The sequence below is a fragment of the Dicentrarchus labrax genome, unplaced genomic scaffold, assembly GCF_905237075.1.
Source record: "Dicentrarchus labrax unplaced genomic scaffold, dlabrax2021, whole genome shotgun sequence".
Lineage (NCBI taxonomy): Eukaryota > Metazoa > Chordata > Actinopteri > Moronidae > Dicentrarchus > Dicentrarchus labrax.
The window spans coordinates 16,027,198-16,050,409 of NW_026136713.1; the positions used below are offsets into that span (position 1 = coordinate 16,027,198).

The window sequence follows — 23,212 nt, forward strand, 5'->3', positions numbered from 1 at the left end:
TTATGGGATGTTAATTGTACAGAGCGGTGGCCTGTGGGATGTAACATTAGATATGTGTGGCAAGCACACACTTTCACGCACGCACACTTTCATGTTGTGTGACTGCTTTCCATGTAGCGTTTGTTTAGACTAGAAGATGTGTTTGTGGCCCAATTATTGTCATTGTGGTTGGATGGGATGATTTACATAAAGACTAATCCTGACTGTGATTGTGGAGTAGACACTTTTCTACTGAGCAGTTCAGTTCAGTTCAGGATGATTTGCTGACTCATGTTAAAGAACACATGTGCTCTACTCTCTCAGGCCTCCTGGAGTTCTCTCCCGTCCTCCTACGATACTTCATCTCAGGTATGGTTTTAATGACTAGACTTAGATCCTGCATATACAGTAGTATTGTAGTGTAAATTACCAACAGATTGTAAAAGTCCCTCGTGTTATGTGTAGTAAAGAAGGTTCCTTTTTCATCCTTTATGAAAAGTGGGAGGAAAAGACAAAGAAGCAAAGAAGACAAGGAATGGTAATATTCCCTGATGTCTTGCAGTTCTTGGGTACCTTCGTAGCTGGTTGAATGCTTGGCAAGCTGTAGCCTAGAAGCAGAACCCACCTGTGGAGTTATTCACTTGCCTCTGTTCTCTAGTCCAGTCCATCTGTTTGTCTGAGTAGAAGTATAGAGCCTTTCACCACTTCCCCGGCTAAGTTTCCTTCCAGGCCCTCCCACTCCTCGTTACTTTCAGCACAACTCTTGAGTTTCGGCGAGACTGTGAAGAGGAGCCGTGAAGATCCAGCAGCCGATTTTCATCTGTTTAATTCCTCTCTCTCTGATTGCGTCCGTACGCCTGATGAGTCACAGTTAACCCAGTCACACAGCTGTGTGATTCCCAGCACATTGATTCATACAGTGTGCCACCACAATGCCATCCTTTCTTCACTCACCTCTTCCTTTCCCCTCCCTCACAAACTGCTAATGAAGTGAATCACAACTGTTTTTCCCCTGATCCCTTTACCCCAACAGCTGATGGTGAGCGATTGCATCCACAATACTCTTTTAATTAGTATAGAGAATAAATTGGTTGAGCATGCCTTTTTCCTTAATTGCTTTTTCCTCAGCTTGGATTTAATTGGGCTGCAGCACTGTTTATTGATCTCCTTTGATGTGCTTTAATTTGGATAATTTTATATATTTATTTTGGACGTGACGAGCTGGTTTGTCTTAAGGGGGAGAGTGTTAGGCAGCGGGGCCAGTACTGCAGCAGACTGCAGTATATTCAGTGAGCCTGGGGTCCAGCGTGTGATGGCAACTAGGTGGGGAGATGATCAAACCCAGAAGGCAGAAAAGCAGCTCCACTACAGTCTGAGAGGTCTCAAGTGAACAGCTCTTTGATCTCACATCAACATCTCATGAATGCCAATGCGAAGCAGTAAAGCGAGGGAGGCAGGCCTTCTAAGCCAGCCTTAACAGGCCTGCAGGCCAGTACATATTCCTTCCAGCAGCTAGTTTGTAGTTTGTGCCTGATTCATGCTGCGTCATCTCTCCCCCTCCTGCCTGCCACAACAAAGACCAATTTTCAGCCTCCGCCTCCATAGTTTCATAATTAGTGTGCTTCTCTGCGTGTGATTGTGGGTTTGTTTGCTAGATATGCGTGTACGTTTGCTTGTGCAAGCATTTGTTTGTGTGAGTGTCTCCATTTACTGCTTTCACTTATTCTCTACACTCCACCTATATAACTTCCCTATCTCCCTCACAGGGGGTAACTTCACCCTGGCCGAGCTGGGAGTATGTGAGCCAACTCCCCCTCCACACCCCGCTGCCGTTCCCTACTGTCCCGACCTGGGCCTCCTGCAGCGGGGGTACTCCCTCAGCGCAGGCTCTGATGCCGACTCAGACCCTGAGGGGCCGCTGTCTCCAGAGCGAGCGATCCAGCTGTGGGCCGGGCGGGGAAGAGTAAAGTCCCGCCGCAGCTCAGGAGTGTCCAGCCACGAGAACTCAGCCCTCACGCTCACCGACTCGGAGAATGACAACAAGTCTGACGACGAGTCAGGTAGGACCAGGGAGTCTTGGAAATGTGGTCAAGAGGGTATGAGTATATCAAAATACAGGCCGATTGATTTACGAGGAAGAGAGTGAGTAAGACTTGATGAGCGAGTGAGAGCAAAATGGGGAGGATGCGTTGGACTGATATAGTGTGATAGTCAATCTCTAAAGGAATTGTGAGTGAGAATGTATATCTTACACATGTTCGTCAATATTGTTAAAATCTTTAGACCACCTATCAAACAGACAGCCATTATATGAATTGCGAGTTGGATTTATGGATTGAGTCTGTTTCTGATCTGAAGAACAGTGGTTGGACACCCCCCCCCCCCCCCCCAGAGAGCCATCCTTATTTTCATCAATAGCACTTAGCCAAAGCCCTCTAAGTCTACCCTCTTACCCCACTTACCTGCTGAGATCTCACCACTGGTCTGTCAGTCTTCAAAAAAATCTTTTGGATTTTTTGGAGACAGCAACACTGGAGCATTTGAACTAACTTTTGTGATGCAACACAGAGATGCAGTCAGAGAGGAGCTATTCTTTACTTTTCAAGTGCTTCCTTTCTTTGAATCTCTATGCAAGTGTGAGAGTGTGATGTTCCCAGAGGGAATCTCCATCCTTTGGCAATTTTGTTTATTGCCAACTTCCCATTTCCTTGTTAATCCTGACGCAGTCGTAAAACCTGCGTACAAGCTTTGTCGAGGTGTCAATGGAGGTTAATGAAAAGTGGATGGAAGGAAAAGCAACAGTCTAATTAATTGAATTCTCGGCAGCCACACATATCAGCTGTGGATCAACCTCTGTTGGACTGTGGGCCTCCGAATCATAGACAACTTCTGTCGACTGATCAAACTACTCAACACCTATTAAACACGTCAAGAAACACCTTCCCTGAGACGCGCCTCTCATCCCATCACCCGATAATTGCTTTGTGGTTAATTACCAAGCTAATCTTGCAGCCACAGATATCAGCCGCAGACACCGCTCTCACTCTCTCTGTCTCAGGGCCAGGAGAACGCCATAGAGCGCTCTGTCGCCGGCATTTCCAGACCTTGTAAAATTAGCTTCTTAATCCAGCAGTATATTGTGATAATCATTTCCCTGCAGTATGATGTCACTGAGTGTTGATTGTTGGCAAGATCAAAAGTTGTTGTTTTTCAGTTTAGAAAAAGAAACTTTGTGAAAAAGTGTAATTTATGGATATTTTTGTGCTCCTACGGGGTCTAAACATTCATTTGTATGTTAGAAAAATTCATATTGATAATAATGCAGAACATGTGTCAAATGAAAGTCAATTCAATTCAAGACTTCAAAGGTTTGCCCTCTATAGAAGCATTCAGAGTTAGGAACCATTGGCTCACACCTTTAGGCTCGTCTCATAGTTTCACAGACCAGAGATTTACATCAGGCTTCTGCATTGCTATCTCAGCCAGCATGAAGAGATCAGAGGCAGCGTGGCAGCCTGATAAAAGGACCAGGTGTGTGCGTGTGTCTGATCAAGTCAATTTGTTCGTTACTTAGTCGCTCTGAATGAGGAGATCTCACTGTTCGTTCTTGCATCTACCTCCAAACAGAACATCTGATACTGAAGGCATGTCACACCTGAAAGCACCCAGAGGAAAGATTTCACCCCAACCATACCTTACCAGCGTGTGTGCCCCGAGCAGTGTGGGTGCTGAATTTGCTGAAAGTGTGTGTCTTTGTATGTTACTGAATCTGTTGTCTTTCTATATGCTATTTTGTCTTTCTACGGGTGTGAGACTGTGTATGAGCCCAAACCCTGCACTTGTGTGTAGAAGTGTGAAACAGGAGCAACGGGAGTGTCAAAACCACAGGAGGAGGATCTGAGGGTCTAATAATAGAGATTGACAGAAGCAGACAGAGAAACAACATCATAAACACATGCTAACAAATCAAAAAGACGGTGACGTGCTAAAACACCAAACAGAAAGCTGCACCACTCTCATCTCGCAGCGTCTCTAACAAGCTTCAGAAGTCTCACCTCCACTTGCTTCTCCTCCTCCTCTTCATCTCCCTCCTCTCCCACCTTTCTTCTTCATCTTTCAAGCTTCTTCTTCTGTCTTCTCTTCGCTCGTGCTGCGCCTCTCACCATCCCTCGTTATGCTCCTGTCAGTACAGCTTGCCAGCGTGACTGACAGGTGTCAGTTTAAGGGTCTAGGGTTTCCCTTTAGGGCAGGAGCGTACATGTGAATGAATGTGCGCGTGTGCCCTATTGCAGATTTCACTACCAAAATAGAAAGCCCAGAGAAATGGTGACAGATATCACAAACCTCAGGGAAAGTACTATTAGTGTTTGTGTGAGAGTTTGTGTGTGTGTGTGTGTGTGTGTGTGTGTGTGTGTGTGTGTGTGTGTGTGTGTGTGTGTGTAGGTGTGTGTGCGTATGTTAAGAAGCTAGTTTTTTTGTGTCAGCAGAGCAACTGGCTGCAGAGTAATGATGGATAAATTAACCTTTTTTTTGCCTCATATCTTTTGTTTAATATTAAGTGAAACACAAATTAACTTCATAATATTCCATTTTGGATTGCCCAACTGCATGTCCTTTTTTTAAATGTTAAAATCTGGAGGAGTAGAAATGTCTGGAAAACAAACAAAACAAAACCTGAGTCGATAACAAATTAAAGAGTGTGATCCTTTGGATAGATAGCAGTCGTCAGTCATGGTGCCTGGTGCCTTTGCTAGTCTCAACACAATTAGCACCACATGTACGCCTAATGTAAACAACTAGAACTCACATAACTGGTATAGAGAAGTTTGAATACAGCTATATGTTTTTGTTAGCAAAACTCCTGCTTAGATATAAATGGGACCATAGTGTCATATGCTTATATGCATGGCTGAGTGTGTATCTGTACTGTACATGCATCAGACAGAGAGAGAGATGGATACAAATATGTTGGAAGGATACGAAATGTGGCAATAGAATAGTTGTAGTTCTACACTGAGGAATACATTTCTTCTGCAGGATTAGACCTTTTTTGTATAGTACTTACACATTGTCACACATACAGTCGTACACTTCATGTTATTTTGATAGTTTCAATGACGAGCTGCTTTGAATTCATTCAACGTTTGTAAAACAATGATAATACAATACCATAATATAATCACAATATGAAAGTTGATAAACCATTATATTAAAATTATCATCCAGCCCTAATGTGCACATAGACATGCATGCATACACAAAGACTGACTTAAAAACTTTAAACAAAACACCCGAAAAAACTACTTTCCAGATTAACAACAGAACAGCACATATGTAGTGGCTCCTGACTATAGTGTGCATGTGTACAAATTACTCATCCAGAAATGTAGTTCACCTGTATTGTAGTTTCCTCTGCAGGCCTCTGGCACCTGTTAAATCAGTTCCTAAACTAAAGCTCTGTGAAATTATTTTTTCATTTGTTTTTTTCATTTACTGCTAAATTCCAATTACCGACAAGTATGTAAAGCCTTTTAAATTAGTTTCCTAAATGCAACTAAGGGATTTCAAAGTTTCCCTACATCCAGCTTTATTGTCGAATATTGAATAAAGACACTTTGCTTTTATTGCCCCTTCCAGACACTATTAAAATAAAGAGACTAGAACGTTGACTTGGCAGAGCCAATACAAGTTTCATTTGCACAAGCAACACAGTGAGACAAACAAATATGGGCATAGAGAGCAGCACTGGGAGATTTCATTTTAGCGAAGTGGAGGAAGAGATTTACTGTCACACTATGCACTGCCTCGTAAAATGTCCGTCTGGAAACACAGGCAGGAGAATATGAGCGCTTGTAAATTCCCACAGCAGTGCCTGATGGCCGCATCCAAACTGCATTGATCAGGAGGGAGAATGATTAAAACATGCATTAGATGAAATAAGATCAGGCTTTGACATTGATTTAAACCTGAAGCCCAGGGCAGACTTTATGGCCACAATCCATAGTCTACTGCTCTACACATGCTTGTGTGTGTGGGGGTCCATATTGTCTATGTGTTCTCTCTGCTATTAAATAGCATCCTGTTAAGGAAACAGGCAGAATTTAATTCAACTTCAACATTGTTTTCCATCAATAAATCTTGGCTTTACTCATACAGCCGACTTTATAAACACAGACACGCACTGGCCGCACACTCCACAGTCGAGGTTCGGCCCAATCACATATGCATGCTGATTAGCTGCTTTCAGACAATCTCCCTCTCCTCCTTCCTTCTCTGGCCCAATCTCTCCATCTGGTCGACTGGATAATAAATCATAGGGTAGTATTGTGACGTATGTGACAGGATGTATTAATCTCGTAATTAGAGAATGAAAAGGTGGCGCTAAATTTAGTATGGCCTTTCTGCCTAACCCTGCCCCACGTCTGGGCATGCTCAATTGCCTGGTATTCCTCACTGGCCCCCCTCATTTTTGCCCTTAGAAGCTGATCTGTTTTATTATGTTGATGTCGCTTAAACTTTATGTTAACTCTATTTTTTAGACAAAGCAGAAAAACTTTCTAAATGCTTCTTTAAACATCTCCTGTCAAAAGATTTTATTTCGGTAGCTGGAGCTGTAATTATGCTTTATAAAAGCTGCGTTGGGCAAAGTGATTCCTGATTAACTAATCAAATCTACGAGCACAGGTGCCAGAGTGCCTGCACCCGCACTGTCCTCTTTATTCTTTTTTAGTGTACCACACAAATCCCACCATAAATCATACCAAATCCCCCTTGTTTAATTCAGCTGATGTGTTGTTACTTTAGAGAATATTTAGAAGTGTAGTGCTGAAAGGGTCGTCTTGTAATCAAAGTAAATTAAGATAATGTTTAATTATGATTATTTTGATTTTGAATAAAATGTGCTCTATACTTTGGAATACAGATTATAATTATATGTCACACAGTGATTGTAAGACCCTTTTTTTCCCCACTGTGGCCACGCTCAACACCAGTAACCTGGTCCATGCAGCTCCTGTCTATCAAATTCAAGCAACGCTTATAGAGTTGGACTGGTAGGGTCCCCCAAGACCACTGCTGTCCCCTCAGGGTCTCTGTGAGTGCATGCGAGTGTGAGTAAGAAATGGAGAGTGAGAGCTTGTGTGTGTGTGTGCGTGTGCGTGTGTGTTAGAAGGGTTGGGGGCATTAGCCTCTGATTGAGTTTTCAGAGAGCAACGTGGGGTGCGAAAGGCTCGACAATGGTCTAACAGAATTAGTAGCTTGTGATGAATGGTGTGTGAGAGCAGCACTGACAGCTCGCTTTCACAAACACACACGACTGTGAGTGTGCATGTGTGTGTGTGTGTGTTAGTGTGCATGAACGCCTCCTTACTTCACCCACTGGTTCAAGGACTTTTTGTTCATGCAGCGAGAGCAACGCATGCTGGAATGAGCAAAGTAGTGATGAACACACACGCTTACACGTACGGAGTGTATCTGTACGTGTCTGTCTTTGGGTTAAGCCTAGGGTTTGAAAAATGCCCTGCAGTCAGGATCAATAAAGATTGGTCTATTCAACCCACTGAACACGGCGCTCATACATGCTCACACACTTGCACAAACGCTGTAATGAATAAAAAAATAAACATTCACAACCCTGTTTGTGTATCTCTGACTCAATAAAGACATTGTTGGACCAGAGCTGATATTGAAGTGAAGGCCGATAATACACGCACACACAAAGATACACGCACACACACACGTACACACACACACACACACACACACACACACAAAGATGCATAAGAGCACTGTTTAATAAAAGCCCTGGGATATTGATCACAGTAGATGGATGCTAACTCACATTAAAGGGAGGGAGCCTGGAGTGATAGAGAGAAGAGAAAAAGAAGAAGAAGAAGAAGAAGAGAAAAACATAAACGATGAATAAATGGTAAGGGAGAGATGAGGGAAGGATTTTCACATGAAGCCGACAATAAAGGCATTCCAGAAATGTGTTATTGTGTGTGCTTTTTGCGAGCGGGCAGTACGTGCATCTGCAGTGAGGGCCCACCCATACTAACAGTATTATTATCAGGTAAAAGAGAGTCACAGGAGCGGTGATATCATTGCCGTCGGAGTTGTAACTTGCTGACGACTATGCTGCTGCCCTAATAGGGAATTTAGTTAGCCGTAATGGCCTCTCATGCCATCTTCAGACCTGCCAGAAAGAGAGAGGAAAGAGAGGGAGAGGGAGAGGAGCACTGAGAGCAAATTGAGAATTCTCCAGCCAATTATGAGTGATCATATTTTCCTCTGCATGGTGTTGAATCTACTTTTGTAGTTTAATGGTCAGTGCTTGGCTTCCTAATGAAGGCTGGAGGTATCAGATTGAGGACACATTCACTTTGTTTTTGTTTTTGTTTTTTTAACCATATCTTGTATCAACTTTATGTTAGTTTTACTTTTTTGTGCTTTTCTTGTCCAGTTTCTGTTTTGTTTTGGTTTGTTGTTATTTTTTTACTCGTATGCTTTCTTTCTTCATTTGTCATAATGTTTTTCTTTTTGTTTCTTTTCTCCTGCTTTTTCTTTCTTTCCTAAATTCCTTCCCCTTCCAGCTTACCTAGATGATGAGGAAGATGAGGATCCATTTGGAGACTATGTAATCAGTAAGTCACATCTGACTGTGGCCTCACTTAGACTTACACAGCCCACCATAGGCCTATCTGCTTGTATGTGATTGTGTTTGATGTGCTTTTGTGACCTTTGCTGTATTGGTCTGTGTGTGATTTACTGTTTTGTCTATAAGTTGATGGTTTTATGAAAGAGGCTGCTGCGCACAGTGCAATAGCTTCTAACCGGGCTCCAGGTGAGAGAGTCCAACATTAACCGAGTCGGTTCAAAGGCTCGCTCTTTCTGAATGTATGATTGCACATATTACTGTAATTGTTGTATTATTCTCATGTCTACAATCCAAACATTGTATTTTCTTTAGTCCATTGTTAAAAGTTGTCAGGATATTGGCATTAGGTGGAGAAAAGGACAGTAAAGTAATTGGTTTCTGTAGACTGCTCTTGTGTTTCATCTGATACAAGGCGAAGCAATTGTTCTTTTTCACATGCCTCATCTACATTTACGAGCTCCTTCCATTATGATCTCCTGTTCATTAGCACACATCCAACTGGTTAATCTCTTTGCACTTGATCAGAGAAAATTTCCCAGAGGGTGCTCTTTTTTTCCTCCTCCACTATCGGATAGTCAGACGTATTTACTCTCTGAGATTGTTTGTCTCTATGAGCGTGAATTAGTGTTAATGTTTGTGTTATTGGGCTGTGGAGTTTTCATCTGTTTTCATTAGTAGCATCAGAGCGTGTGTGTGAATGGGAGTAGAGCGTGTAGTACAAAAGAAGGAAAATAAACCTTTGTGTATGTTTGCAGGTGAAGGTTATTTTTTATGCCATATGGTTTGTTAGATTTAATACTTTAGGTCACAACCTTGACATGAATAGAAAGGAAGTAAGACATTCATGGACATGGCAGCAAAGAACTGAGGAGATAACAGAGTCTGCGAGGGATCATGTAAAGGTTAATCTTCTGAAGCACTTTTGAATAGATAGATGTGAATTCAAGTAGTACAGAACATAGTTGTAGGAACACACATTTACAATAGGTGAACTCACACATACATGTATAGATAGTGTTATAGATACATTTGAAGTTTGAAAACTGCTTCCTTTGTTCTGATCCACACATGGATCGCATATGAATAATCAAGCTTAATGACACTGACAATTTTGAGTTAAATTGCTGTTAATATAAATTCAAACTTTTGCTCTTCTGGTTAAATTAGAATACTTATATAAGGGCAAGGTTATTACAGCTGATATTTACTGATGTTAATTTCCCTCTATGCCTTATTTCATTACTTTCTGTCTGTGGAAACATGTCAGAAATATATTTGCTGTGCACAGTTTCCTTGGTTTCTGGTGAGTAAATATTCACAACTTCCTCGGAAATGAAAGTCTTGAAATATATTTTATTTACCATAGAGAAGATAACTGGAAAAGACAACATCTTTACCCTAAGTATGTTCTGATGCATTTCCTTCAACAAGCAATATATAAATTAATTTGAGATAAAGCTTTAGACAAAATCCAGAAAAAATATTTTACTTAGGATTTGTTACAGACAATGAAACTAACACTTCATCGCTGATACTGATACAGCAGATACAGTATTATCAATAGCCAAAGCTTTAGAACTGCACAAATCAAAAACTTCCATTTTCTTACCAGCACTTCTGAAATTATTAAAGCAGTATTTCATTTTTGGTATTCATTTTAAGGTTTTAGCTCTAGCATTCAATTTCCAGTTAGAGCTACCCTGGCTGACACCACTACGTTTCAAAATGTCTTTCTAGGTTTTATTTCAGAATTGAAATATGGAATACTAAGGTATTATAAGAAGTAAGAAATAGCATACACAATTAAATATTATTGTCATTCATTTTTCTTTCTTCTTGAATTCAAAATAAAGGACAAATATTTACTTTTTCATATAAAGTAACTAACGTAATGCATATTTCTAAATGACTGCATTTACCAAATAACAGAATATGATGCAAACATTTCTGTCTAACATTCATACAGAAGTCTAAGTCACATGTCACCTGTCCAGGGAATGATATACAACCCACCGGTGACTGTAGAGGACATCAGGCTACACCATCATCAATCTTCTGAACTGGCAGATAGGCAATAGTGATGGTGCTATACATACATGCAAAGAACAGCCATTACTGCCACATTAACTGGCCATTATTATAACTCATATACAGCTTTTGCCATCAGAAATATAAATGTTTTTGAAGTGAAGCCTATCCCAGTAGACTATTACTTATATGTTTGCATTTAGCTTGCTTGTATATATTACTACATAAAGTTCAGACAGTGCAGGTTTTTCTTTGTTAGACTCATTAAGTTGTTTATATCTGGCTGTGCCACCTGTATTCAAATGTCTAACCTATATGAACCCAGTTTATTAAATGCATATTATACTTTTTTTTTAATTGTTCGAGCTAACCTTTGTTTAGCCACACTCTAGTGATGGACATGTTGGTTGGTTGGTTACCTGCTTCGCATCCGAATTGACATTATGGGCCTCGTTAGCATAGAGCCACTATGTAAACTCTTAGTCTTGTTTAAACATTTGTTATCTACTGATACAAAATAGATGCAAGAAAATTAGCCCAATATTCAGATCCTTTGATTCTAAATATATAAGAAAGCTGGCAGGTTGTCAGATAAAACTGAAAGGAAACAAAACATCCTAAAACACCAACATAGTATTAAAAAAATGCTACTCATGCACACAAAATAATACAACATCTTTATTGTATTTCTGATGCTTTGTTTTGCCTGGAGACATCACTGTATCATGTAACTTGTTTGTTGAATAGTTTCATAATACATGAGAGCTCAGAGAGGAGAATCAAGCACTGGCAATACACAAAAGATGTTATAGAACTGATGAATACCACCATTGGTTGAAATGTTGTCAGAGACATTCACAATATGAAAACAAAGAGGAATTAAGTATTATGAATGAAAGAAGCAGTGTGTGGGTATTTATTTCGAGCATTCATGTTTGTTTGCCCAACACAATGACTTCCAACTGAAATTCCACACATACCATTTTGTATAGATGATATGGGGCACCTGGAGCTGTAATGGACAACCTTATTGATCTAGAAATATTGTATGAAGGAAAGAAACTGAATTTTATAATGCTGTTTTGCTTTTATATAGTATCTTCTGTTTAGTATTAAGCTTATAGAAAGTCTTTAATAGTATGTGAAAGCCATTAAGGCCTGAGTCATTTGAGTCAATGAAATATAATCATATTTATTCATATGTATATGTTAACTAAAACTGTATAGTCCCAAAACATTTCCAATTAATGGCATGAAGAAGACATTTCACTAAATTTAAATGTGATTTAAATAAACTTTGAAGCTTTTTATGGGGAAAGCATACAGTTCAAGTGGTTAATGTAAGGTCTAAATTCATCACAGCAAACCTTTCAGCGGGAGATTTATTGGATCTGCCAGATCTCCTGTGGTGGAAAGATGCTGAGTATGTGAAGACATAAAGTTTGCAATCCATGTGTTTTGCATGACAACAAAGCCCAGTATGACAGGGGTAACAGTCTGGAGACTGCTGACAGATCACAAACTGCATTTATTGTTTGGAAGTTAGCAGCCATGGTGTCCTGAAGAAACATCCTGTGGGACAAGTATTAAAAAAAGTATGAGCAGTAGAGCGCAATTTTTATGAGAGCAAATCAGAGTGAATAGCGGAGGAAAGCTGTGGGAGACCAGATATCATTCAGAGGTTGTTTTTTGTAATTTTTAGTAGGAATGGTTCCAGCAGCTGTCACTTTATTGTTCCAGCATACAAATAAAATAAAAAAATGAGAATCAGTATCATCATTAACAGAATGGTATCAACAGTGTAGTTAATAAACCTTCATATCCCTTTTTTTTAATACATATTTTAAAAATAGAATGCATCCAGCACATGTTCAACAAACTCAACTACCCTTTGCCGCCCTGTTAGCTTTTCCACTGTCTCTACATCAACATGTAGCAGCTGTGCTTGGCGTTCAGCGCTTCCTCCTCCAGCAGAGTGATTATGACAGGCTGATTGGTGTTTTGTTTTCTTGGGGATGAGAAGATCAATGCGGGGCTGATAGCGAGGGCTGGGCCGGGAGCGGAAAGAAAGGATAAGAGAGAATGGGGATGAGGCCTTGTCGCTTTTGAGTAGGAAACAGGGATCAAGAGATTTTAGGAGAGGAAAGGATGGAGTTAAAAGCAGATGAGGGAGCTGAGAATGTGGTGGAGATTTTAGGGGATTGCAAGAGTGGATGGAGAGTGACGGATAAAGGAAGGGGGGAGCTAAGGAGGAGGAGCGATTGAGAGGAAGATCCAGATTTAACAGTACAGTAGAAGAGATGGCTGAGGATTAACATTCTGTGACTGTCTGCAAGCACCAGGATAATCTCTGGCGCCCTGTAGAGCACTGTGGGAAGCCCACCACTGCCATGGGGGTTGAGGCCTACCGCCAGGCCTGTCACTGTGTGTGTGTGCAAGTGCATGTGCTCATGTGTGACTCTCTGTCTAGGTGTGGCAGGTGGAATGAGGTGCTGATTCCAGCCCCCCACCATGCAGCGCTCTAAGCAGCTTGATGGATATGCCCGACGGGTGGCAAGAGGCGGGCGTGGCACAGGCGTTTTTCTTCAGTGTCACAATGACCCTTAGTCCAGAGCTAGTTTATCTCCCACTTTTCACTTTTCCTCTCTGATTTAAAAGGGGAAAAATCTGCAATCCGGCATAATAAGTGCACACGTTTTCCTTCCATATGCAGTGAGGAGGAGTCAGTGGATAGCTCCTTACAGAGTTTTAATCCATATTGATTTGTGCTTCATGCTGTCTCATCGAATGGAGCGCAGCGCCGCGGGACAGCACACAGCATGGTGAGGCATGGCATAGCGTTACCTTGCAAGTCTCTGCTGGCCGGTGTTTCTTTATGTGTGAAACAGAACCAGAAAAAAAGAGAGAGGGTACCTGATACACAGATACAGTCTAACAGCAAAGTACAACATTTTCACTAAGGGACATAGTCAGGTCTGGTCTTTTGAAGAAGCTGACTCTCTTTTGCCTCTCACAAGCCTGAAGCTTGCAGGTGTGTTGAGACATTAAGCAGCAAATTTACATAATTAGCTTTGATTGGATGGCTGTTTTCTCCTTTGATGCTATACTGGTTGACATCAAAGAATTCAAGCGGTGTTGGCACACATTGTTTCTCTTCCTCAAGTTGTTGTCAACTTGTTAATCCATTGACCGTGACAATTGTCTTTTCCCACAGTTTATTTGGAGTCCTTATACAAAGTGGTATTGAAATAGGGAACAGCTACTTCCGTTCCTGTGGAAATCATGTGATTGGTTGTCCCTCCCGCATGTGATAGGACATTTGGATAAAGTTGATGGTTGGGAACCATCTAAATTGGTGTTCTTGAGCCTATACTTCCATTAATGCAATTCAATAGCATCTTTCATATGACATTTCCTACAGTACCTGGTATCTGTCCATGTCTTTCAAACTCCATAACCCAGTTCATAATATAGGTTTCCAATTTCTAGGACATGATCAGGGGTTATTTTCTCAAACATTCTAAAACTGTAGAACAGCACTCCTCATGTCCAGTAAACTGATATTAATTTGCAAAAATGGGGGAGCTGGTCTTTATTTTGTGCATCAGTGGAAGAAAGAAACTGTAATCACTGTATATTTTTCTTCCATTCTCAATTCTCCACAAGCATTGATCTATCAAACCTCTTCGCTTTTCAGAGACCAGTGTTCATGGTGTGTATGAGATATAGACCACTTTATGTTATGTATTTATTGCATTGCAATTGTGTGCATTCATGAACCTTACCCCTTCAGTTCCTGCATAGACACCAGGCAAAGACACAGACCCTGATAAAAACCACACTGTTCAGCAGAAAAAAGCAGCAACACTGATGTCAATATTTCTGTTAAAACCGTTTCTTCTCCACTCAATACTTGCTTTAATAGGTTGGCTTTGTTTAGCGGGGAGTCAAATGGGAGGGAAGAGAATAGATGAATAAATCCATATAAGAGTCTCTAACCTCTGATTGTGCAAGTCCTTTTGTTTTGCCACTTAATACTTGGACTTGGCTAATCATCAGACAAGTATCTGACTTTATCTTCCATCTCCATAACTGAGCATGGAGACAGCCTGGCATCTCAGCTGGTCCCAAATCTCCCTTTCTGAACCCTTTCCATGGCTAAGCCAAGTTTCAATTGTACAGGCATTGGAGCTTAAGCCTAGGAAACTGGGAAATACGACATTTTGGATCTTTATCAGCTGTTTTGGTTTTGCCATGTTCTACTGTCTCGACTAAGCAAATGGGAGCATGAAAAGTGTTTTAGTCTGTTGCCTGTCTCTCTATCCACGTTGTCGCACTGAAAGCTTAGTCCACTTTATGCAATAGCGTACCTGTCCCACCAGTTACAATCAATAATACACCCCAGTCACCTTCATAACTAATCAATGGGTCAGCCTAGACTACCCCAGCCTCTGTCCCCAGTGGTCCCTTTGCAAAGTCATAACTATCTATTTTAGGGCAGACAGCAGCAAGTCACTGTAATCAATAACAATGCATACAGTGCCTAGGACCCAAGCTGATCTCTGAGATTGCAGTGCCAATCAAGGCATTTTTAATAGATTGCTATGAACTCTATAAAGACAAATTGGCAGCTTACTCCATTGAGGCCACTGAGTTAATATACACAGGATTGCCAGTGTGGGAACTATGGAAGGACACGATCAAATAAATAGAATCAGCTTTAAATAAAAGTTAGCAAAACCAACCAGGAAAGCTTTTTAAAACAAACAGTGGCTTTTTATCTATTTCAGCAACATTTTGCAGGATTATGCGCCACTAATGACCTGCTGTTGGTCGGAAACTCATGCTGGGGAGAGGCTGTCCACATCCTGTTCAAACCTTCTTGCCACTTCACTTGATCTGAACACTGATACTACGCCATTCAGAGAAACTATCCACAATTCTTCAGTATACTATGCTTAAGGCTAAGACTATGCAGTTGAATTAGGTATAAAATCACTGAAAAAGACTGAGAAACTCAAAATTATCTCTCAGATTAGGATCAGGATATGGGACGTGCTAGATTTGGACCGTGCATTAATATGGCTGCTGGTCAACAGGGGTTGACTGAGATGGGATTTTTCCATTATTTTTAACTGATATTAAATAGCTTTAAATGTTACTATATACAAAGTTAATACATCACTAATTTACATTGTCAAAAAATCCTCATGTACTTTTAAAATCCGCTGCTCTAAAAAAAACTAAATAAGCACAAAAATTAGCCAGACACTGAAACTGCCAATACCCAGCTAATATATCAGTCTAATCACACTGGTCAGTTTTGATGATATTGACACTTTCTGCCCTTCTGCCACAGTCATCAAGTAACTTTTCACTGCACACCTCAGCAATGGACTAAATCAGAACCACCCACCCAGATCAATATTAGTATGCGCCAGTCACCTTTGGGCGTAATTAATGCAACCCAGCCCTCTGAACTTATTAAAAATGAATTGACCAGTTGCAGATCAGTAGGCAACTACTGCCTCTCTATTTCTGTCCAAAGACAGAAGGAGACATGACTTCGCTAACACTGAAGGCAAAAAAACACTAAGAATAGAATAAAAGAAAAAACAGTGAAATTCTCAAGGCATGTCTTTATCTATTCAGTGTAATCTTTTTTTAGTCTCAAGTTTTCCTTTTGTATATTGTCACAAGTCTTCATATTTCCAGTTTTACTTACTTTTGATCCTAGGACCCCTCTCTTTCTTCCGTCTCTCGAGCCTTTCGGGGGTGAACTGCACTGTGAAACTCCTCATCAGCATAGCCGACCAGAGGTGCTGAGATCACTCCAATAGCAGTACTTATTTGTCTGCTGCCACAGGACATTTCCACCGCCTGGCTACTGTTTGCTTTTTTACTATCTCCTATTCTGTTTTTTCCTCCAAAATATCTCCCTCCCCCTCTGTCCTCAACTATTCATTTTCACAGCGTGTGTTCTCGTGAGCTGCAAGGAGGCAGAAAAGCTATATCTGGCTTTATCGGAGTAAAAATGTTGAGATCCGTGCAAAAGAAAGATCTGTCTCTTTGCTCTGTAGATTCACCTGATCTTTCAGCCTTTTGCTCTGCCAATATCTCAGTATGTTGCTTTGTGTGCGCACATGCTAGTACCTCAATCACTGTTTTTGTTTTGTTTGTTCGTGCCTAAGTTTGCGTAGGCATGCATGTCTGTGAGTGTGAGTCAAAGACAAGTGTTTGACTTTTTGAACAGATTTCACTTCTGCCTTTCTTCTCCATTCTCTCTTGCTTTTGTTCCCCCCCGTCTTTCAGTTCTTCATACATCTGCTGGATATTTTCAGTTTTTTCCACCTAACTAAAAGCCATCATGAAAGCATCCCATGGCCTTCTGAGGCCAAATATGGCAAAATATAGGAGGCAGCATCTTTCATTCGCATTTTCAGTTTGTTTTCTCTTTCTTGTTTTTTCTTATATATATTGTTCTGTGCTTGTTTATTTTATTCGTACAAAGTTGCAGTTACAGATGAAAACAGGAGTAGCATGTCTGTAATATCAGCCAGGCTGGAATGGCTTTGGAGGAATCTAGCACACACAGTGCTTCACACACCCTATACACACACACACAGAAATATTCACATACATGACCACAGAACCACACATACATCAGTTAACAATTAGCCCTAAGTGTGCTTGACTCTGTATGTTAAGGACCCATCCAAAGATTGCTGGTGTGGGATGAGAGGTATGAAAAGTGAGAGATTACTCACCCTTTCCAATACGCCCACACACACACACACACACACACACACACACACACACACACACACACACACACACACACACACACACACACACACACACACACACACATCCATCCACACTCACCTCTTTTCCTTGTCTCTCACCCTGTCTCTGTCATGTGATTAAAAACAAAATCCTATTTTGCGTTCTCAGTCCCACACATTTACACTGTGACACACAGTGCGGTGCATGTTATGAGTCTAACTAGCTCTGTAGCAGTGTCACATAGCCAAGTCCTTGCCTAATCAGGCCACTTACACACGTACAGACATTCACACACAAACACACATGCACACACTTTGCGGAGGCCATGTGTTGGGATGGTGATAGAGGGTTGGCAGTTGGCAGACAGACAGCAGACGCTGTTCTTCGACATCAAACGTCTCAGAGCAGAATCTCACTTTCATGCCTTCTCTCTCTCTCTCGCTCTCTGTCACACACACACACACACCATCACGCACGCACCCACAAACACAACAACGCACATTTCCTCTGATCTCGCTGCCAAAACTCAAAGACTTGGAAGGACTAACACACACACACACAAGCAGGCACATACACACCGACATATACCCGAGCACTAAAAAGTGAATTAAATTTCGTCAGCCATTGTTGAAACCTACTCTGTGAGACGCAAGTACAAGTTTCATGTGTGGCTTGAAAATGATTCAGAATATTTTTTCCCCTTAGGACTGAATCCAGTCAAGCATCATGGTCTTATCTACAGACAGAAACAGACACACATACAGAAAGCATACACCGTGTAAAATATCCGCACATTACAGAAAGTTAAATCAAAGCAAAGGTCCTTTATAAATGGCAACAATGTATCATTCAGCACTGTAAAAGTGACCTAAGACACTTTATATTATACATATTTACTCTAATATGTCACTAATCTATACATAAAGCTCAAATCAACAAAATTTAAAGTTTGGTGGGTTAATCATTTTAGACTTTGGTATCCCTTACTGCAATAGCGTCAGCAAAAAAATGAAGAGTGATGTAGACGTCTTGATTAAACCTTTGCTTAGCTCCACTGGATAATGTAATGATGGATGGTAACAGACAGTGATAGAGAGTGGACTCAGACAACAGACAAGATGGAGAGATATCACATAGATATGATTGATAAGATGAAAAGTGATTCATCGATTCATCTTGACACAGCGAGAGCTGCAAATTGAGCCATGGGTGGCACACCGGCGAAGGTGAAATTGACTCCTCGTGTCTTTAGAAAGTTTAGAGGAGGACTTGATTTGTGTGAAATAAATCTGAGCAAACCTGGAAGTGAGTAAAACTGTGCACAATGCATTTCTGTTTATCGAGTTTTACGGCATCTGTGTCATCACATGGGAACAGGCTTTAGCCACTTGTACACACACTCACACAGAAACACACACACACACACACACACACACACACACTTCCTCGTGTACATGATGTGGGTACAAACACCCATAGATCACAGAACACACACACATGCCTTCACCTTGACAGTAGGCTGACTTAAGATTCTGTATTGATTCAAAGAGCAGCTGCACTGTGTGTGTGTGTGTGTGTGGGTGGGTGTGGGTGTGGGTGTGGGTGTGTGTGTGGGTGTGTGTGTGTGTGTGTGTAGGTTGAGGAGTGGGCCATATTTATTTGATGCTGTTTGTGTTTTCATGCACGTGCGCGCGTGTTTGTAACCGGCCGCTCCTCAGGAGAAAGTTGGTCGGCCCCTCTGCCCTTCAAAGTCATTTGGAATTCATCTGCAAGCCTGACCCTGACAGCTGTTTGTTTTCCCTCTCCGGAGAGAGGAAGAGGAATGGAGGGATGGTGAGGGGTAGGGGTGTGGTTGATGAGTGAGAAAGTGATAGATATCGGAGAGGACAGAACAAGAATGGAAGTGAGACTCGGGCAGAAACTTGGGCAAAGCGATGGAGGACTGTTTCCATTCCCGCCTTAGTGGTCTCAGTGCTGTTTGGCTTGTTGAGTATTTGAGACACACAAGACAATAAGTAGTGCTCTGAACGGCTTCCATTAGTATCCCTCATACACCACTACTTTGAATGTGTTGAATCTGTGAACCAGCATGAATACAAAGCAGGCGAGGCAGCTGAGATAAAAAAGGACAAAAGGCTCTGTAAGCAATCCCTGGTTGTAAATATAGGTTTTTTTTTTTATAAAAAAGTCAAAGTTTACTGTATAAGTGTGTCATCTAGGATCAGGGCAGTAAAAGTTTTTAAGCCTCTACAGCTGAGTGTGATGAAGAGGAAACCCAGTGGGATGGAGAAGTTTTGTCTTTTGTCTGTGTTGGGTGTAGGTGTAAGGATGAGTAAATGGACACAAAGGAGGAAGGAGGGAGGTAGGATGCTTGGAGATGATGTCTAGAAATCATCGAAGAACAACAGCAACAAGAGGGGAAGGGGAAGAGCAGAGGATGTCATAGGTGAAAGGAGAGCAGGAGGAGGGAATGAGAGGGATAGGAGATCCGTGATTGGATAAATGGGCAGAGAGGAGAGGTGTCAAGGGAGAGGAGCTATCCTATTTTTACACTTCTCCTTCTGGGAGCCCCTATTCTCTCGATCTATCCATCATAATGACAGAAACCCCCCAAACTCACTTGCTTTCCCTTTTTTCCTCCCCTCTCCCTCTTCCCCCCCCCCATCTATATTCTTACGCACACGGTATTCTTCTCTTCTAGATTTCTTTTTTTTATTTCAAGGGTATCTACTGTAAGCAAATTAATAGACTATACAATCTGCGAGCCTCTTACATAGAAATTGCTTATTGACTAACAATGACTATTTTAAGCATGCACAATTCACTCAGACAATGAGCTCATACACACACACACACACACACACACACACACACACAGACACAACATTTATAGAGCTAACCCCATCCAAGGTTGATTTCTCCTCTCACATGTACCGTGGTCTTCCTTGCGATGTCACAAGCAATTAATTTGGCCATAGCTTGTGTGTATTGATCTGTGTGGCATAGGCATTGTAATCTATTCAGTCTGGTAAAGAGGCAGCATTCATGCCCAGTAAAGACCCAGAAAACGACATACATACACACACACATACTCTCAGACACACACACACAAACACACACACACACACACACACACACACACACAGAGACAGACAGACTTTCATGCCGGAAATCAATCCCTTGGTTTCTGGAAAATACATGCTTTCTTACAGGATCTTAATTACTGCGTGTGGCTTTGTGCATATCTTTTCATCAGAAATAAAATGGAATTATTGACTATAGTGTTTTGTTTATGGATGGACACTAAAACTTTTCCTTGAACTCGGAATTTGGGCGTCTTTGTGTGTGCTTTCGTGTCACACAGGGATACACACAAGCTTTGAATTTGTTTATACTGTGCTGTTTACTTACCCATGACAGGTTTGTTGCCACACTGCTTGTGTGTATGCTCTTTGTTGAAGTCTGATTAAATTCCCCATAGAGGGATTCATCATCTTTATCACGCAGAAAAGAGAAAATTACAAGCCCATCAATCCTTGTGTTTGATCTAGCTCTCCTCTTCTGCCTCTGTCTTTCTGCCTTCGCCATTCTGTGTATCCAGGCTTTTATTTACTTAGTTCTCCTCAGACCCACCATATCTGTGATGTTGGGAGGTCATTTGTCTCTATGTTAGAGCTGTCCTGTCCCCCGCTTATCCTATCTGGCTCCTCCAAACCCTCTCGGCTCCTCATCATCAACCAGATATGTGAGCGTCTAAGATTTGGCGGGCTTGTGTCTTGTGTATTTGTGTTTTTCTTTTCTCTTTTCATTAGGGGCATTTACATTATGTCTCCATTGGCTCCGTCTGACTACAGCCATCTTTTATTGTTATTTTGTGAAGACTATTGGATGTTTCGCATCTTGAAAAAGTGCCACCCTGAGCCTGTAAAGAAAGTTTTAAACTCTGCCTGAAGGAAACCAGTGCCATTTATCACAAAACAAGAAGTTAAAGCCAGCGTTTTGTAGCAATAATTAGAGCTGCAAAATGAATGTTGTGTCACACATAACAGCTTAACTCTGGTCAGGAGTTTAAAGCACTTTGTTTCTAAAGCCTGTCAACACCTACTCCTAAGTTGTGGCAGCTCCACCTGTTTGCCAATCACAGTGAAAGAGGCAGGATTTCTATTCCCTGATAGAAAATGGTGCTTGACAGTATCAACTTAGAGTGAGAAAAGCAGCCACAGGTACCAACACTTTACCTCAGATATGGAAAAGGAGAAAAGAGATAGACCCTTATCTGCAAAGTTTAGTTTAGAAAGTTGTGGGCTATGTTCAATTCAGTTACCATGAATCTCTCTCTCACACACACACACACACACACACACACACTCGTTGGAGTTAATAATCCGTTACCTGATTGGATGGTCTTCAAATCTACTGATGTTGCCTTCACAGTTTGCAGCAGGCTGACCACATATTGGCACTGCCAGTGAAATATTTAGATTTTGCCAACAGTGAGCTAACTTTTGTGGTGTTTTTGCTTTGTTTTGTTTTTTGTTTATTTGTTTTAGTTGTAACCACATAGATTAATTAAATTTGTCAGTTGACCCCCTACAATACCCCATGCTATTTGGGATTGCTGGGATTGTTGGGAGTTTCTGCTTTGTGCTTGGTTGAGTCAAGGGGTTTCAGTTGGTTGCAATGTACAAACTCACCGCTAGATGCCACTTAATCCTACCTTATTAGTTGTTTACTCTTCCTATGAACCTATTAAAAGTATGTAGGAAAGTACTAAAATGGTAACCCTTCCCATTGTTGCGAAGTTGGATTGGACATTTGATGACGGTGATATAATATGTATATTTCTATTAAGCTATTACACTAAATAAGGACATATTTTATGTTCTATGGGCTATACAAGAATATATATACATTCCTTTGGTTTGCCAAAAAGTTTACAGACAAAGGAAAGTTACTGTATGTTATCTTTTCTAGTGAGCATTTAGAACACTGTACTTAACCACGTTTTACAGCTGGAGGCTCTCTTCACAAACAGCACTTGTCAAATGTGTCATCAGCTCAAAATTATGTTTATATACAATTCTCATGAAATTAGAAAGAGTAATTGAAGTAACAAAGCACAGCTTACTGACCTTTAAGAAAGGGCTGGGTGTCTCCAGGACCCCAAACAGAATTAGACTTTCAGATAGAAATCAAAGAAATCTTTATACGTGTTTGCTGTGATGGATTCCATTTAAATCAGATTCTAATATCTTGGTAGTTTGACAATTTGTTCTTAAGCCATCCTCGACATACTACTGTTTTTATCCTAGTTAAGTCAAAACAGCCATATTTAATTATTAGTTTTTAATATTAGATCAAATATATTTCAAGATGTTTTTTTTAATGTTTATTTCTAGCTCTGGTAACCAAACAGCTATGATTTGTGGGTCAATACACCTGTCAATCAATAAGTCAAGTTGCTTTGTGTGTGCACAAGTCTGCGTGCGCCGCACTGTCCTGCTCTTGACAATGTGTTTTGTCAAAGGGGACATTTCAGTCATCTCAGAGATGTAAAGGTCAAGACGTGAGGTTCCCCACTGAGGGGAGACTGCGGAACCAGGACGGCTCTCCACACTTTCAACTGTGATTCGATAACCTTCTATCACTTCTCTTTTATTTAACCAAATCCCTTCTTTTGGCATCTCATGAAACACAACCCATCTGTGCATGTGTGCTGTCCCCTCAAGTCAAACAGTCAAATGAGCATGGAGATTAAGGCTA

The 23,212-nt window shown here is 41.1% G+C and overlaps 1 protein-coding gene across 17 annotated transcripts in view; it reads left to right on the forward strand.

The window, feature by feature from the left end:
- Positions 1-23,212, forward strand: part of tenm2a (teneurin transmembrane protein 2a) — a 196,296-nt gene that overhangs the window by 63,046 nt on the left and 110,038 nt on the right. For 5 of the 17 annotated variants that reach the window (XM_051419667.1, XM_051419669.1, XM_051419668.1 and 2 more), the window contains exons 3-6: positions 304-348; positions 479-517; positions 1,746-2,039; positions 8,571-8,621. In XM_051419667.1, the coding sequence (XP_051275627.1) occupies positions 304-348; positions 479-517; positions 1,746-2,039; positions 8,571-8,621 (429 nt within the window). The remainder of the gene's footprint in view (positions 1-303; positions 349-478; positions 518-1,745; positions 2,040-8,570; positions 8,622-23,212) is intronic. The other 12 variants (XM_051419674.1, XM_051419675.1, XM_051419676.1 and 9 more) reach the window with 6 other exon arrangements.